The following is a 14,263-nucleotide window of genomic DNA, read 5'->3' as shown; positions in this document are numbered from 1 at the left end:
GTTTTGATCATGAATTGATGCTCTAAGAAGAAATTCTCATCGGAGAGAGGAATTATCTTCCTGGGCTCGAGTATGTTGCTGCTTCAGGGATTTTTTGCCACTGTCCTGCACTGATTGCTGAAATATCTATTTTGCTGTCTATTATTACTCAGGCTTGTTCAGCATACTGGATTTCACACTCTACTTCTCGCTGAAGATTGGTGTTGTGAATTGTTTTCCTCTAGAGACGGATTAGATCGCATTTTTCAAAATAAAATCCTATTTTTTTTGGGTTACATTAACCCTTCTAATCCCTTTTATATACTTTTTGCTATGCAATTCTTAAATTTGTCAGCATCTTCAGAAAAACAATGCTGTTTTATCCACAGCTCCATATTCTTAATGGATGTCAAATAAAACCAGATGTAATACCACCAAGTATAGCACCTTTGCAACAATTCACTTTCTCCAAGTTTATATGCTACAGTGACACCAATTGGACTTTACTTATCACTCCTAATTAGGTTTTATTATGAAGAAATGTCTCTTATAAAACCATTCTTTTAAAAGTAGATATGAAAAAATCCTTTATTGACTATGTGAATCTACAGATACTTAAATCACTTTATGTTTATTATTTCTGCAATTTGATAAAATGTTACTATATTCTCTATCCTAAGTATCTGTAAGTTTTCTAGTGATGAACATTTGGCATACACAAACACTAAAACTTCCTAATCTTCACTCTTCAGAAGGAAAGTAATTAGTATTTTTGTATAGAATTTTGATTTCTTTTCTTTGAAGCACAGAGTAATATACATTCAGTGACATATGAATGACTTTAGAGGAAAGAAGATCTTTAATTAAAGAAATTCAGTCATTGTTCTCTTCAGGTAATAATAAATTGTGATGGATGCTCATCTCAAACCATCGAAGAAAATCTGTTGGGCTAAAATATTAAAAGCTATGAAATGACTTATCATTGTCAAGGCATTCAGTTGTCATTGCTTCCTTACAGATAAGTCTTGACTCTCCCCTTCCAGTGGTGTGTATTCAAGCTTACTGTGTCAGGCTGGTCAGGAAAATTAAGTTGCTAGAAGCTATTTTTTTAAAAGAGAGATAAATTAGTATGGATCTTTGTTGTCAAGAACAAACAGAACAACTGTTGTAGAATATTTTTTACAATGAAGGAAAAGGAGGCAAAATGGCTTATCAAAACCACTAACCTTGTAAAGGGCTAAAAGATTGCTCAGATTTTGATATACCCTAATGAGTCAATATATACAATTATACCTAGAGCTTGCAGCACTGCTTACAGAATTTGCTCCAGACACCATACAAACTACTATGAGGAAAAAAGTCTGGAACAGATGTAGTTTTACCCTTATGTGGAGGTGGAACCATTGACACTAAAAACACAAAAAAGAATGCACAAAAAACCTGTTAGATTTTGCCTAGGATACTTAACTGCAGACACATTTTCCCAGAATGAATGGTGTTACCTCCTGCAACATGGAAATTAATCTCCCATCTAGCACACAAGAATGTAGTGAGTATATGTATGTTTTATGGTTTAGAACCTTTTACACACATTTTTGTAATTGTACAGACTTTCCAAACTTACCTCCTCTATGGATAATCAAAGAAGTTTCACTTCCAACAGGACATTCTTTAAGTATATCCACTACTTCTGCATGGCTCAGGTTCTGTACATTCTGCTGGTTGATCTCAACAATGAGGTCACCTTCACACAAACCAGGACATCCCTGAATGTCTAGAATTTGCTTCACCCTCTGTCCTGTAGGACTGTCTGCTATAGTGAAGCCAAAGCCCTGGGCCCCTTTCACAATGGTTAAGGTCATGAGTTCAGCTTGGGTGGCCCCAGAAGAAGCCATTGATACATTATCATCATGGGCAGGTGGTGGGAATGTGCTATCAAGCTGACTATCTGCTGGAATGGAGTGCAAGGAGTGTGGTGGTCGATCTGTTACGTCTGGAACAGACTGAGAAGTCCTAGAAATGTATTCCAAATAAGTTTCATAGTTATGTCTTCCATTTACCACTACCGGAGGCCTCTCCATTACTGCAAGGGGTGGCACCATGCTGTTGGCAGGATCTTCAGGATCAAAGGGCAAAGGGTATCCACGACATAGCACCAAGTTGACACTCTGACCAATAGGAACAGACTGGAAGAGTTTGACTACATCTGCGTGAGTATGTCCAAGTACACAAACTTCATTAATATAGACAATGACATCACCTAGAAAGAGAAGACAAAAGTGACAACATGAGAATTTCAGTTACTACATATGCAGTGCAATTTAAAAAAAATGTGATAGAACTCTACTAAAAAAATGAAATAAATTAGATCAACATGCTGACTCAAATAGTGGAGACAAAAATTTAAAGCTTGTCTGCCAATAAATATAATACAAATAGACATTGACAGTACTCCTGTAGAAACTCACAGCTAGAGAACTAAGCTGGATACATCTTTCCTTAGCAACCTTTCAGTGCAGTCCACTGATTGCTTTTTTTAATAAGATACAACAGAAGTTTAATTGGAAGGTTAGTATCAAGAAATACCACTGTTTGGTGAAGAGTAAAAGGAAGAAAACCAAGGAAATAGTCAGTACTCGTGGACTTAAGAATCAATAAATAGGAATGCAAGACTGTGCATGCATGTGCATAAGGAAATACTTTTTGCATTGATCAAGATATCGACAGTTTCCTATTAAATGTCATTACTTGCCACTGGACATCCAGGACTACTACAGTAATTGCCTATTCTAGGCATGAACTAAACTATGTCTTGCATATCATAGAAATATTTAGTAGCATTTTTTTGTAGCCATGATGGATCAAGGACAATGACAGAACAAATTTTGTAGGGAGGATTAATAGCTATTTATTAGAAAAATGTAGGCAAATGCCTGAAAATCAGTTTAATATTTCCAGCTAAATTAGTCTGCCAAATAAAAATAAAGATAATACCTTTACCTCCAAATCTTGTCTCATAGATTGTACACAGCATAAGTGAAAGCAGAATACTCTAAGTCAACAGGCTATTTATGGATCTCCATATTGCTCATGCACCAAACAGCTTCTATTACTGAAAAGTTCAGAAATAACTCCAAGTTCCTTCTTTTGTTAGAATGAATTTATATATTTATAGCCATAAATATTTTTATGATACTGTCAAGGTCTATGCTAAAATAAAATTGAGTAATCAGTACAAATGATATTCAGAACAATTTGATGATACACAGTCAGTTTCCACTTTAATTAAACAGTTTCCATCTTTATAACAAAGGAGAAGGATGTTTGGTTACAGAAGTCCAGAAGTTAAAAGTATTTTTCTAAGTGAAAATCATCTTATCACCCTGCATTAATTAAGATGAAGAAATAATTTATACAGGCAACACTACTAGATGTCTACAAGGTACACAGTTTAATAATTGACCTATCATAACAATGCTTTTTAATGATATTTCAAAATTCAACAATAACATGAGAATAATTTACAGAGGATGAGGTGGTGTGTGAGGAATTGCTTCAAGTGTATTTATGAAATTATGTCTTTCAAGTACTTCAATCAAAAGATCTAATCAAGTAAACCGAGGAAAAAAGAGCATCATCAAGATGTCAATGCAAGGGCTGTTTCCATGTGAAAATGAAATGGTCAATTCCCCCATGATGAGGCTGTCTAACAGCCTGTCAGTAATTAATTGCATATGCACAAACTGTGATTCAGGGAAAGATTTCTTCAGAGGGCATCTAGGGAAAAAACGCTAAGGGAGTTTGTTTAGATGTTGGAATATTATTCACAGAATCCTTAGAAGCTGCAAATAGTGTTGTAAATATGCATCATAAATAGATTTCAAACTATAAGTAAAAGCAGTAAGGTCACTTCATAGGCAGCACTGAAAAAACTCCAGTGTCTCAAGCAGCTAAGAGTACAACAGATTTCAGAAGTCAAGATTTAAAAGAAAGAAAGAATATACTGCACTAAATTATCATGGAAATGGCTGCAGTTCATTGTGATTTGCTCCTGCCCTGATATAGAAAGATCTTACCTGCATTCTCATTCCTGGCTTCCCCATTAGCAGTGAGGCTGGCATTGCTCATAATAGGACTGACACTGTTGGACTGAGACCTCGTCAATGCATGCTCCTGTTTCAGTAGCTTACGCCTTAACAGTACCCTTGGAACTTTTAATCACTGCAGTCTTTATTTCCCTGAGTGCTGGCTATGCAGATATGTGGTGGGAGGAGACCAATCTGTTTGTTCATCCTCTCTTGCAATACTTAAGCAGGGTGCAAAAAGAATAATGCATTTGTTGTGTTGGGCAAGTAAATCATTGCTGTTTTACCCCTTCATTTTATACATTTGTACAGCACTAGTATGATCTAAAAATGAAAACATTATGGTTTTCAAAAATTAGAAAATCAGATAAACTAGTTATTATATCGGTCTCCAGTGAAAACAAATTATCTTGTGCACAAGGAGCACAGTCCGGAAATATATAGGCCTAGTAGCCCCATGTTGCAGTCACCTAACAGTCAAAGCTAAACTTGTTTAGGCAGACCCTGAAGTTGTAACTCACTCCCAGCTGAACCGTTTGGGACCCATAATGCTGTACTGTCACAAGGAGAACATACAGCTGAAGGTTAAGAGGGATGGGGAAAAGGTATGACTTACTAAGTTCAACTCAAAGAAATAGCTACTGGAAGAAACAGAGTTCCAGTTCATAAGACATGACAGAGGAATAAAAGGGGTTAACTTCAGAAATCCTTCAAATAAATCTCTCGACTGTAGGAGTTTCTCAATTCTAACTCATTTTTCAGGCTGAGAGTTCCTCATTGCTGACACAGAGAGAAGTACTCAGCATTTGGTAGGAAGAGTGAGATAAGTTAAGAGCATTACAGAGCTGGTGCCATGCTAATGCAAAGTTCAAAACCTCTCTACTTTAGGAAAACTCCCTGAAAGGTTCCTGTAGCATCTTTTCTGCCTGTTCTCTCCTGCTGCTTTTAATAATAACGGGTACATATGGACAAGCTTAATAGCGATCCCCTTTATAATTACTGCCTGATTTTCCAAGCAAGCCATAGCCTGCCTCCAGAAATCACAGTTTAACAGTGAGTGGGTATTTTTGAAGTTATGCAGAACATTTATATAAAGCAGCAAACTTTGCTTGGCTTTTAGAATTAAACCTACTGAAATGACTGCAGTTTGCTTACAGAATTCACAGAATGATTGAAGTTGGCAGGGACCTCTGGAGGTCTCTTGTTCAACCTCCCCCCCCTGCTCAAGCAGTGTCACTTAGATAGAATCAGTTGCCCAGGCCTGTCTTCAGATGACTTTTGAGTAACTCCAGTGAAGGAGGCTTCACAACTTCTCTGTGCAAACTGTACCACTGTTTGGTCACTCTCACAGTAGAAAAGTGTTTCCCAATATTCAGACAGCACCTCTGTGTTTCAGTTTGTGCCCATAGACTCTAGTCCTATCACTGGGTACCACTGAAAGAGCCTGGATTGGCCTTCTTTCCACCCTCCCTTCAGGTATTTACATGCATTGGTAAGATCTCCCTGAGCCTTTTCTTCTCCAGGCTGAATATCTCTGTGCTTCAACATTCTCAATATTGGATGAACTCTCGAATTTCGTCTTCCTCACTAGCCTCTACAAATTCTACACATGCCTTACCTACCCTATCATAAACTTGAGACTGTTCAGGATAGAGGGAGACCAGGATGGCTTGTATATGGAGAAGGCATGTGGATGAGATTCTCTAGATGAAGTGGCATGTTTGAGAGATACTCAGTACACAATAAATATCCTGCCCTACATATCAAACATCTACACCATCACAAGAACAGATTATGCTGTCCAGCAGCAATTGTCCAAATTCAGCTTTGAGTCAAATATTGTTAGAGAACACTTACAGCAACCAAATTTGTCAAACTGTCCTACAATTACCTCTGATTTACTTAAGGCTTTCTCATTCAACTGACAAATTTAGGAACATAGGTCTGGAGGGGACTTCCCAGACGGCTGAAACTAGTCCCCTGTTGTCATATATAACATAGTTTATTGCACATGAAGAAATGTGATGTCTTCTTCACAGAAATAGCCATGAAGTCCCAAAATATTTCACTTAACTAGCATGTTTTGCTGATTAAAAGTTTGCTCATCATTGCTTATTTTGTAATGCAATGTGAATGGACACAGTGCCTGAATAGTTGGTTAAAGGTTAAGTTTTTATGACCTACATATTTCAAAGCAAAACCAGATCTAAACTATCGTTATCTTTCATTGGTTTAGTGACTGGTAAGGAAATTTGTGAGCTTCAATATCCTCTAATACAGATCCTTACTAACATTCAGTAATGTTGCAGAGTCAAATCTGAAATGCTGGGGATTTCATAAGTGTTAACTCTGCAAAAATAGTTTTTTCTTGCTTGAAGTGCTTGATCCAAACAGAATCTGTTATATTGACATAACTTCCTTCATTACAAATTATCCTAATACTTTGTGTAATGTACCACCCTATTTCTCTCTTTTCTGAAGAATCTATATTATTCAGCGATTCCAGTTACAGTTTTAGCTATGTTTTGATTACCCCTAGCATTTTGCACTAGTAGGTAAAGTTCCTTCATTTTCTTACCAATGTTTCCACCGTTTGTATACAAACACTTGGCTTATTTCTTCTTATTATTGTTTCTTGTGCACTCAGTTTCCAGGACAGAATTTTTTATAGTACCTTACTGAATTGAGTTTCTTACTGGACTGTCTTCCTTCTTCTAATTATTTAGAAACCTTTAAACTTCAAAGTCTGAGTGTAGATTATATCTCTGTTGCTAATTTATGATTACATTCAAAGTTTAGTGGAAACATCTCCATTGTTTTTAATGGGTTTTGGATCAAGCTCTTAGTATCCGTGTTCGTGTGCTTGAAATAAGAAAGAACGCTGTGATTTTCTAGGGGGCAAAGAGAGTTCTGCTAGCCCCCTGCAGCCAGCACAAGCCAAGAGCAATTGAACTAAAACCAGCCCATGGTTTGGCAAGTCAGCACAGGAAACGCCAGCTCTGGGAGACTAAGGCTGCAGGGGCGGAGGTTGTTGCATTTATAGCCCAGCCAAACTCTACTAACTTTTCCAGTGTTACGTATTCCCACTCGCATTTCTCAACCATATATTCTAAATTCTGCATACACATACTTTGCGTGAGCTTCAGAACTAGCAATAGATGATTACTTACTGTTGAAGCTTTCCCTCCACCTGCCCACCCACACTACCCACTGTCATTACTAGCTATTTCTGTCAATTCTCAGCAGTGACTTTGTCTTCTCCTTCGGCAAAGTACTGCAATGTTGCTGGCACTGTAGCCTATTACTAATAAATTCAGACGTGTTAGCATGTTTCCAGTACTGAGATATAAAACACAGAGGGTAATTTTAATAACCACATCATGTGATTGATGGTCATAGAATACAGATTCACAGATTCACAGAATTGTAGGTGTTGGAAGGGACCTCCAGAGATCACTGTCTCCAACCCCACTGCAGCTTCCTCAGGACAGGTTGCACCGGAAATTGTCCAGACAGGTTTTGAATGTCTCCAGAGAAAGAGACTCCACAACCCCCCATGGGCAGCTTGTCCCAGTGCTCTGTCACCCTTACTGTGAAAAAGTTCTTCCATATATTGGTACGGAACTTCCTTTGCTCCAACTTGAAGCGATTGTCCTGTCTCCACAGAAAACTGCCTCTCACACTTCAGATATTTATAAACATTAATAAGATCCCCTCTCAGTCTTCTTTTCTCAAGGCTGAACAGCCTCAGTTCATTTAGCCTTTCCTTGTAGGGGAGATCCTCCAGGTGCTTAATCATCAATCAGTTCACAGGTGAAGATTCTTTAGTAATGAGATATTTTTGTATGTGCACATGCAGGTACTAGTAGCAGCACAGAGAGCAACTGTGTGAGGGAGTATTTAGTTAAAGAGTAGCAGCCAAATTATGTTCTGAAAAATTGAATTTGATCTTCCTTCCACCTGCTGCAGGTGTTAATCCAATGCGTGAATATATATTATTTTTGTTATAGGTAGAATAATTCCATTAGATGTAAAAGATTTCAAAAGTTTCTGCATGAATAAAATTTCTCCATTTTCTTGTACTCTGGCCTGCCACAGAACCTTGAAAAACCAATTTGGCTCTAGCTGCTAACATCTGCATGGCATAAAATTTATAGACAAAAGATAAAATGTAGGATCCAGCAGTTCATGGTAGCCTGATTTTTTATATATATAAAAATTTGGCCCTACTTTTTGTAGGGCCATTACATAACTATCCTTATTTTTAAAATAAAATTTTCTGAGTTATAATAACTTCTTAAAGGAGTTTGTGGTATAAGAAGACCATCACATATTAGTACTGAAATACTTAAAACACCTGCCAAGAAGATTCTACCTTATTTCTTTTAAAATGGAACACTAAATTAACCGCTAGAACATACCAAGAATGTAACCTGGGGAGACGTACATGCATATAATAATCACAGGTAGTGACTGTAAGAGCTGAAATTTAAAATTGACCATTTTATTATTAGCTCTGTAACAACTTCATCTGATAGATAATACTGTGGCAGCCACAGTGAAATTAAAAGAGCTTCTGGGAGACACAAGGCTCAGCAGCCTCTGTGCTCAGAAATAATTTCAGGACCACTTGCTGGCATGTGAGAATACTGAAGAGCCCATTAAAATATCTCTCTTCAGAGTAGCATGGAAGAACAATTTCTCAGTCTTCACTTTGTACAGAATTTTTTACCCATGTGCTGACAAACTCCACAAAGTGGACAGGTAACCACTATCCATAGACCATCCTTTCACTCACTGGACTCTGGGAAATGAGGTTCAGGGGAAAAAACCAACAGTGTAACAAGAATGAGAACTTATTAAATCTGATAAAAAGTGAAATTAAAATGTATTTCTAGGCATTCTGGTACTCAAACTTACATTAGATACCTCTAAGTTTTCTTACTGAAACCTGAGGAACAGATGTAAATCAGCTGTATGTCACATCATGCAAGTGGTTAGCTGGGGTTAAAGCCTGTGTCCACCTTTGGAAGGGCTGAGCACCCTTGGCTCCATACTTGGCTTCATCTACTAGGGCCAACAGAAGGATGTGATGTAGACACGTATCTGCAACTTTACCCAAATCAGATATGAGTAAGCAGGTGCCATTTTTATACCATCAATTTTTTAGAAGCCATTTTAATTCTGTTGTGACCCAATGCACATGCTAATTAAAAAGCTGTCTATTCAAAATGTTTGTGCTTAACCAGCATGCATCATGTAATTACACTCAGGCAGATGTGGATTAGTAGAAGAAACTATTTACATTTCATTTGTATTTTGCATATAGTGGTAAAAGCTATTCAAATAGAGGCATTTATCCTTTTTGGGGGGGAGAAGAATAAAATAAATTTAAAAAAAAATCTAAAGATCTTGATTATTTGCTGATCCAGTAAGCATGAAACATTCCAAAATAAAAATGTAAGTAAAGCAACAGCAAAAGTCTATTTAAATGAATGCTGTTCATAAAGTGCTTCAGAGCAGGCAATTTTTCTTCCTAGATAGACAGTTTTTCATTTCTTCGAACACTGAAAACATCACGGATGTCAAAACTCTCACTTTACAAAAAATAATTTTTAAAGGATGCTAAGTGATTTGAGGGCAAAATCACATGAAAAAAAAAAAAGAGGGTCCGATTTTCAAGGCAGCCTTTTATTTAAAGATTATGTAAGCTTTCTCTATCCAGGTTTTGCTTGCAGAAACTACTTTTGCATCCTGAAATGCCTGGTGTGACAAAACATCAGCGGATCTGAAGAGCAAGATAAAAATGTATGCCATGTTTGCATAGCTATTTGGGATCACTTTGAAAGGTGTAACTGTGCACAGAGGGTCATGTAGAAATAAATCCTGATTTGGTTTTTAATTTTTTTTTCTATAGAAAAAGGAGGTCAAAATTTACAACACGCTTGCTTTTGTACGCACAACGTTTTATTTCTGTACACAGAACGTCACATTTATCTAGGTAATGGCTCCCAGGAGGAGGAAAGTAGTCCAGCCAGCCTCCTGGCAGCCTAAAGGCATAAGGGTATGGCAAAGCATGATGTAAATACCAAGCAGCTGCTGTCCCCGCCTGGGAAACCTGGCAACGTGCCACCTGTCCCCAGTGGAAGACATTTTCGGCAGCCTTGTCGACCGCACATTATTGCAACTACTAATTCTTGACATAAACTGCTGAAGAGAAAAGAGGGAGATGAACGAGGTGAGGAGCTGGATGGAGCATTTACAAAGAAGCTGCAGCACAAAGACAAATTTCTTTATATGTTGAAATATATAGGTAATTGGGGAATTTTTAGTAATTGGCAGTCATGTGTTACTGGTGAGCTGAAATGGTTAATAGAGCTTTTTTTCTTTCTGAGCAACGCTAGCGCCATGAGGACAAGCGAAAACTAGTCACACACTGAATTAGTTCTTTGTGAGAGTGACTTAGTGAGAGTTAGTTGGACACTTAAAAAACATGTGGAAAGGCATAAGTAGGATTGGTCTCCCTTTTAAACGCACAGACGTAGGTTACGTGAAAGTTCATTGTGATTTTCAAGATTTTACAGTTTCTGAGAACATATCCTGTAACTGAAGGGGTATTACCGCCAGAACTGGGGAATCTTTATAATTCTGTTATCTATTTACCAACACTATGAATTTTGACATTGTTTGATCAATACCTTGTTTTTCTGGCTGCACTCAGGAGTACTCATCCAGCTGCCTAACTTCAACTCTATGAAGTCGGTACAAATCTGGTTTCATTATCAGTCAGGCCATTAACTTAATTTAAAGCTAAGTCTGAAAGCTTTGATTTCTAGATTTTTGTGTATTCATTGCTCAGGTCCATGTTCTGAAGACTGAGCTCAATGAGAGTTGCCAGCACTCAGCACCTCTGAAAATCAGTGTGCTTATTCCAGGGCCAAACCATGGATGTGGAGCCAAACACCAGAGGCCAAATCTGAAGGTGTTGTTATGACGTATTGTTCAGCAATTCAATCTATGATAATAATAATAATACGCATCCATATGCTGCCACAAGAAATTTTTACAATTACTGTCATCCCACATGATGCTATGGACACTATAAATTCACTCCCAAACTTATTGCTGAAGGATCTGATTCTGGCTAATCAACTTGTATCCTCAATGCTGACAGTTGTAATTAACTGTGTGCTCATTCACTGCCCTGTCCTAGTTATTAGAGCCTCTACTGTCTTGCCAAACTAGAACTCTGGAATCTTTCTATGTGTGTTCATATTTGTACATATATACATTTATATATATATATTATAAAAATCTGAATCTTGCTGTATCTTGAAAACAGTCAGTAGGACTTAAAAGGTCAATGCCTTTCAGAAACAGAGATACTTTGAAAGAAGTCTGGATTACTACAGTTGAGTGCATTTATGCACAGTTAAAGACAGGAAGCTTTATACTTGTATAAAGCAGAATTTAAATGTATCAAAACAGTGAAGTAATTTCCAGTTAAATAAGTGTATTTTTACTAATAGTCTGCTGTATATAAATAACTCAGTGCATTTAAAGTGGAGTCATCTTTGGTCATCATCCATTAAAAAATATCTCATACAAATGTATGGCTAATATATGAGTCATTTTCTACTTAAAGATTTTATAGACGCTGTTGAACCTTTAGGTTGATACATGCTTATCCTGCATGTATTACCTCTATGATATCCTTTTGATAGTTAAAATATCAGCATAAAATTAACTTTACTTCAGATAGCTTCTGACAAAATTTCTACACCACTACTCAGTAGTTTTTCTGGCATGTATAAACATGTTACTTGCTTTGAAATTGTATGGCAAAGATTAACAGTGGAGTTGCTCTTGGTTCTCTCAGTTTTTACTGTATTTTTCCAGGTTAATAGAGGGTAATGCATTATCAAACTGACCTTCCTTCCAAGCAAATGTTATCTTAATATCTCTAGAGCCTCTTTCATTGCCAAGCACTCATTTTCAAGGACAATATATTTTTATTCTTTGAAAACAAATTAACACCTTCACCACTGAATAATTTAAGCTTTCTTTTCCAGCCCACTCATTCATACTACACTTAGTCTAAACTACAAAATTTATCTTACATAATAATTTTTTTGTTGAGATGGAGGCAAAATCATTAATAAAAGTCCCATCAAGGCCTTTCTTTAAGACTGGTGTAGAGCACACAGGAAACTCCAGTCTTATGATGGTTATCCTTTTATGATGATTATCTAATCTCCCACTATTCTGCCTCCTTGTGTGTCTCATTTACTTTCTCTATTTTCTGTTTTCATTTGTAAGCTTTCTGAGAGAGGAGAATTTGCAGTACTCTTGTAAGGTTTATAGCACAGGGGAGTCACAGTTTGGTTGTGACTTTATCTGCACTGCAGTAAATATTTGAACAATAACAGCACCACTGCAGGGTAAATACTCTATCAATTTCCAGTGCAATTTAGGTGTTCAGGTCAGTACTTGGATTCCAACACTTGCAACAAAACAAACTGGGTTATGGATGCATCAATTACTGCTCAATGGTGAAATCTCAGATTTTATATATAAAAGGGCATTAATCGTCCTTTGTGTATGAGAACACACTGTATCTTCCTCTTTAGAAAAGAATTAATTTTATGGATGCTTGAATTTATTAGTTTGTTAATTAACTAATGAATTAAAGTAAAATAAAACAGGTTACTATGAATGACTGTGATTCTGTATCAGACTATTCAGACTGAAGAAGCAGTCTCACAGTATGCCTGCCATCTCCTAATGTTCTCACTGTGCATCATCCCACGGGTGGCCTATAATTAAAAAGCCCATCCCAAAATGATCATTATATCTAATTTTTCCTCAAAAGGCTACCACTTATTGACAATCGCTTCCATACAGTATTTTCTATCCTGCTCCTGACAAAGTAGATGGCATCATCTCTCCTGAAAGTTTCTACGTCCATCAAAAATCAAGAGCAAGTTGTAGACTCCCACCAGCTGAAGACAGCAACCATAGTGGCAGAAGACAATTCTAAATTTCTCTCTAGCATGTTCTATACACACTTTGCCTTTATGTGGTAAGCCTAGGAAAATGATGGGAATTGGGAAAGCCATTTCACAAACTTCCTTCTAGAACTACCTGCCACACAAGAAGTACATAAAGTAGGGTAACAGTAAAATGCATGCAGGGATGCAACCCATTGGAGAGAGGAGCTAACTAAGGATGAACAATGGGTGAGTGTGAGTGCTGTGGGATACAGGAAAGGAAGGAACAGGAGGAATTTGGGATGTGAATGCCAGCAGCACAGTGCTCGAGAAAGCGACAAGGAAATGTATGTGCACTGGGTGCTTTGCTCTTCCCTGTCTTTAGAAATATCCTAACTGACTGCATCTCTAAAAGGCCTGTCCTGCTTCAGCAAGGTACAAAAACCCTGGAGTCTATTGGTGAATTCTGATCAAAAAATTAAAGTTTTAAAATTGATGGCAATTTGTATTGAAACTGCTTTTGTTCTTTTTGCTTCTTATGACAGTTCAAGTATGAAATTATTGAGTTTTTCAGGCTTGCGTGCACATAATGCTTACATACATGCCCTGCCAGAAAGCAATTCCCTGAAAAAAAAGCACAGTCAGGTGTCAACTGTATATATAATGCTTTTTAGAAATAGAGTGAAGTGACATTAATTCCAATGGGGGTTACAATCAGAAGAAACTCACTTAAGGTTAAACTGAACACCCAGACTACAGTAGGTACAAAAATGAAAGAAGGGCTCCTTTTCTATTTTAATTCTTTCTGCACTTAGCATTATCAAGAAGATACAGGTTCATGAAAAGAAACCTGAAACTGTTTCTATGAATCACTCAAAACAAATCTTGGGCTGTCACTAACAAGGAAGACATCACTATAAATAATATTGTCCTACCAGCAAAGATAAACATGTCCAGACTAATGAATTCAATGTTTGTTTGAGTTAGTGTATTTCACTTTTACAATAATTGAAAGCTATGTACTAAATGTTATAATTAGAAAGCATATTTATATTTTTTTATTATTTTATACTAGTGTAGGTTCATATATTATGTTCCTAGTCAATATTTAGAAGAATGAATCACAGCATTTCTGAACTGGCAGTCCTTTAGATTTTCTCAGAAAGAAATCCTAAAATTTTTTAGCCTTGAAAGATTTTATATGCATAA

The 14,263-nt window shown here is 36.9% G+C and overlaps 1 protein-coding gene across 2 annotated transcripts in view; it reads right to left on the bottom strand.

Annotated features, from left to right (window-relative positions):
• The window catches only part of MAGI2 (membrane associated guanylate kinase, WW and PDZ domain containing 2), a gene marked incomplete at both ends in the record, with an annotated part of 744,090 nt that overhangs the window by 111,946 nt on the left and 617,881 nt on the right, over positions 1 to 14,263 (bottom strand). For both annotated transcript variants that reach the window (XM_084265916.1, XM_084265917.1), the window contains one exon: positions 1,604 to 2,239. In XM_084265916.1, coding sequence (XP_084122042.1) covers positions 1,604 to 2,239 — 636 coding nt within the window. The remainder of the gene's footprint in view (positions 1 to 1,603; positions 2,240 to 14,263) is intronic.

Source organism: Gallinula chloropus (assembly GCF_964237585.1).
Source record: "Gallinula chloropus genome assembly, chromosome: 1".
NCBI lineage: Eukaryota > Metazoa > Chordata > Aves > Gruiformes > Rallidae > Gallinula > Gallinula chloropus.
The sequence above is the reverse complement of the archived record's forward strand: the minus strand, read 5'-3'. Positions and strand labels throughout refer to the sequence as shown.